The sequence below is a fragment of the Bufo gargarizans genome, chromosome 1 (genome assembly GCF_014858855.1).
Source record: "Bufo gargarizans isolate SCDJY-AF-19 chromosome 1, ASM1485885v1, whole genome shotgun sequence".
NCBI classification, from domain to species: Eukaryota; Metazoa; Chordata; class Amphibia; order Anura; family Bufonidae; genus Bufo; species Bufo gargarizans.
Genome location: NC_058080.1, coordinates 706,269,497 through 706,273,842, shown reverse-complemented (window position 1 = coordinate 706,273,842; position 4,346 = coordinate 706,269,497). Strand labels below are relative to the sequence as shown.

Genomic DNA, 4,346 nt, shown 5'->3' with positions numbered 1-4,346 from the left:
TGAAAGCTCCTGCAAATGGGTCTCCAGCAAGGAGATTTTGTGAGCTCTTTCTAGAAGGCTAATTTTCTCATGGAGAGAATCCATCAATTTTTGTCTTTCTTTTTTGAGGTGAGAACCAAGACTAATACAGTATCCCCGTATGTAAGCTTTATGAGCGTCCCAGACTGTTTGTGGGGAAACATCGGAGGTGCAGTTTATGTCAAAGTATTCTCTTAACATATGTTTCAGTTTATCAATATTATCAGATGAATTGATAAGTAGTTCGTTAAACCTCCACTGGCTATTATGTTTATGGTTAGAAGGCGATTTCATATGGAGGAATATTGGGGCATGATCAGATAGGATTATGGACCCTATTTCGGTTTCGGAACACAGCTGGAGATGCTCTTTTGAAACAAATAAATAGTCCAATCGCTGGTAAGATTTGTGCACATGGGAATAAAAGGTGTAGTCTTTGGAGTCCGGGTTCATAGTACGCCAAACGTCAACCAAATGGGCTTTGGAAAAGATATGTAGTAAAGATCGGATACCTTTTTGTGATTGGGCCGACTTTTGGGAAGAGGAGTCAATAAGGGGATTTAAGACTAAATTCCAATCACCTCCTACTACCGTAATACCACCTCTGAAAGCTTCCAGTTTCAAAAGGGTAGACTTTAACCAGGAGATTTGGTGATCATTAGGGGCGTAGAAATTCGCAAAGGTGTATAGGTGTTGACCAATTTTACCCTTAATCATCAAGAACCTTCCCTCTGGGTCACAGTTGATCATCAAGGGTAAAGGGGATTTTATTCTGGAACCCTATACTAACCCCCCTAGAATTTGATGAAGGTGAGCCACAATGAAACCAAGTAGGGTAAAAAGAAAAAGAGAGATTTGGGAAATGTCGTATTTTAAAATGTGTTTCCTGTAGGAAGATAATATTTGCTTTGCTTTTCCTCAACACTCCAAAAATCTGACTACGTTTAGAAGGTGAATTACACCCCTTGACATTATAGGAGGCAACACTAATAGCCATCTTGGAGATGTAGAGGAGAAACAAAGTGTTGCCTTAAAATGTCATAGGAGTGTGTTGCAGTAAAGAATATATTATAGGACTTATCGTCTGGACCAATTGTAGTATGAATCCATCCTGTTCCTGGCGTAAAAGCGACCTGTCTCGGATGAGCCCTCTCTTGAATATGCAAGGACCTGGAAAAGAAATCAAGTTTACCCAGCTCAAATTTTGGCTTCTTCAGCATCTTTACTTTGCGAACATAGACATCATGGAGAGGATAGATAGACTGGCAGGCCTTTTCAATATCTTTGCCTATGCTGTCTGGGATCAGTTTGTTAACAACTTCCTTCAGGTCATTTGTTTGCACTTCACGGGTCATGATTTCCATCATCTTCTTACGGATTGTCGGGTATTTATTTCACATAAGATATGAAATCATAAAATATGATTTCATATTTTTATGAAAAAAATAAAAAAATAAAAAAATGAAAAATTTAATTGGCGGACATATAAACGCCAGTTCTTTTATTGATGAGATCTAAAGTTAATTTGTGCAGCTAATGCAACAGGGTGCAATTAATTATACAAAATATAATTTATTATAAATACAAGCAGAAAACATGGCATACAAATACAAAGATAATATCAAAATTGACCATAAGATGGTGCTCCACCGTTTACAGGCTGACTTAAGTACAATATAATACTACTTCCTTTTATCAAATTATTACCGATTAATATACTGGTAATCAAAATATTATAATGCAACAACAACAACAAAAAAACAATAGAAATGAATCTGTGGAAAATCCCTTATGCTCAATCAGAGAATATGGCAGTAAGAGACACCTTATAAATACGCCCGTTGACCTAACTACGGATAATAAAATCCGATCAGAGATTCCACTCTGATAGCAATATTACAGGAATTCTAATGATGTGCACGTTCATTAAAATTTCCCGTAAAATTAATGTTAACACTATTGACCCACTAATAATGGGGTCTCAACTATATGCCAATTGGAGCGATTTATAATTACTGCAAATAAAATGGATTATACATTACCCCTTGCTTTGGGATAAAGAGCTTTTAGAAGGGACCCAGCTTTCCAAGATTCAGATCTATCCCGTCCTAAGGTACGTTCCTGACGTGTGAAGTGATGCTGATGAATGAATTCCCAAGTGTTCTCCCTGAAGAAGTTCCAAGTGATGTTTGGCTCAAGTCCTCTTTGTCTCAAGTGATTTTTCAAGTGATCTTAGTTCTCTTCTGTCCCCAAAAACTGGTTTAGATATCCACATCCTTATCTATGCCCATCCCCTCTTGGATTAGGGATTTCCAATTAGATAAGGTGGGTGTTACGTATGGTAATCATGGGGATGATGTCATTTAATTGGCATTCCTTCTGCCCATCTACCACTTGATGGCACTGTTGTATCATATAGCAATTTTTAGAATTAACATATATATCCGGCTTTATTACACCTCTTAACCTTTGGTCTCTCCCAACTTAAATCAATTAGGAGGTATTCTTTCTGACACTTTAGGATCACTTTCCCAGACACCATGGATCCATTTTGACAGTTAACAGACCATCTTATTTATGGTCAGATAAGAGAACCATAAACTTCTAGCTTTTGCCCTGGTTTGTATACACCTAATTGTCACAGCTATTGACTAATGATGTTTGAAATATCAGCTCCTCTGAATAGACCATTTTTAAGAGAAGAAAAACAACAACTTGCTATATCCCCTCAATGAGATCAGTGTTTTTAAGCAATAACCTCTCTTGACCCCGGTATTTGAGATAGTTTATGTGAGACCCATTACATTCTCTTAAGATACCACATCTGTTGGCAATAACTTTTAAAACAATATACATTGTGTGCCAGTGACCATCATGATCTTCTCTGGCTTATTCCAACAGAGAGTTTGGCCTCTTAAAGGTAATGTGAATCTCCATTTTGGTTCTAATATTGTCAGACCTTAATGTGCAGATATAAATATGCCCGACAGGATCTGACATACTTGTTGATGCTGGGCATAGGAAGTCTTTCTGATCTGATTGGTGCGCTTCTTTGTGAACCCAACACAGAACAGGCGGAGAAGGTAGCCATCTGTAGTCTTCACATCAACATGTGCTTCAATCATGGTCTGCCATTTCTTGACCATTGAGCACATCTTGTCACGAGTCAGATCCATGCCATGGAAGTTGGTGAGGCAGTTCTTGCCCTGTACATCTTCTGTAATCAGCTTGAATTTACGGAAGGCCACTTCATCGTTCTGCAGGTCAGCCAGGCTCACCTCAAACACACGGCCCTTCAGTCCATCAGAGGCAATTTTGGTTCCCTGGGTCCTGGTTACCAATGTCTTCCCCAGATTGCAGATATTGAACATGGCCGGCGCCTTGACATCGTACCAGTCCTTCTTGGAGAAAGGGTCCACGATCTTCTTCTTGGCACCCTTTTTGCCGCCCTTGGTCAGACGCTTGTTCTTGCCGACTGCCATCTTGTCGAGCTGGGAGAGAAAGAGCTAAACAGTAAAGTTTAATGCTATAATAATTATTTACTAGTTCAAACAATCTGTATAAAATTAACCTTAACAAATGCAAAATATACAATGTACCTTTTTGTACTCTTAAAACCAGTCTTATGCAAGACTTGAGAACTTGACTTTATCTATGGCAATCACTTTTCCCATGGCCTAATTAATGGCTCTTGGTACTCAGATAACCTGTTGTCACGGAAGGTGTACAGGAAACAAGACAATGCAAAATGAATATATGACTCACTGGATCCAAAACTAAGGAACAAAAGGGAGACCCCTGCATAAGACCTGGCACTCTCCCTGACTGCTCAGCCTATGTGAAAATCCCAATGGTGGATGATCGCATATCCACGTACCTCGACTATATACCACCTGAACACCCTACAATAGTGAGGGGACACGACCACCGGCTCCCTACACTAGACACGGAGGGAGTCAGGGTCACCTGGGATCCAGCAAACATAAAATCACAAATAAATGTACAGCACTTATCTTGTAGAAGGCTGGAAAATAGGATCAGCATGCACACACACTCCAGGAAGTTGTATAAGCCGCACACTAATGCATTATGGGGAGGAATTTAAAGGGATGCAATCAGTCCAACTACATGACAGCTGAGAGAGGCTAACGAGATGAGGAACTGAAATTCAAAACAAAGAAAACTCAAGGAGGAGGTTCTGAAAGGCTTCTGTCAGAGCTTCTCAGCTATCTGGTTGTGACAGTACCCCTCCCTCTACGAGTGGACTCCGGCCACTCAGAGCCCACCTTCTCAGGATGGGACCTATGGAAAGCCCTGATGAGACAAGT

At 39.9% G+C, this 4,346-nt stretch overlaps 1 protein-coding gene across 1 annotated transcript; it reads right to left on the bottom strand.

The window, feature by feature from the left end:
- Positions 1–1,004: 1,004 nt before the first annotated feature.
- On the bottom strand, positions 1,005–3,526 carry LOC122929724 (40S ribosomal protein S3a-like). Its single transcript, XM_044283395.1, has 2 exons — positions 3,009–3,526; positions 1,005–1,394 (listed from the first exon to the last, which is right to left on the bottom strand). The coding sequence occupies exons 1-2, from the start codon at positions 3,498–3,500 to the stop codon at positions 1,005–1,007; spliced, it is 882 nt and encodes a 293-aa protein (XP_044139330.1). The 5' UTR covers positions 3,501–3,526.
- Positions 3,527–4,346: the final 820 nt, after the last annotated feature.

Excerpts from the sequence above, each read along its gene's own strand:
- LOC122929724 (XM_044283395.1), bottom strand. The coding sequence starts at position 3,500 with ATGGCAGTCGGCAAGAACAAGCGTCTGACCAAGGGCGGCAAAAAGGGT. Across the intron at positions 1,395-3,008 it reads ATCAACAAGTATGTCAGATC|CGTAAGAAGATGATGGAAAT; the intron begins CTGTCGGGCATA and ends TACCCGACAATC.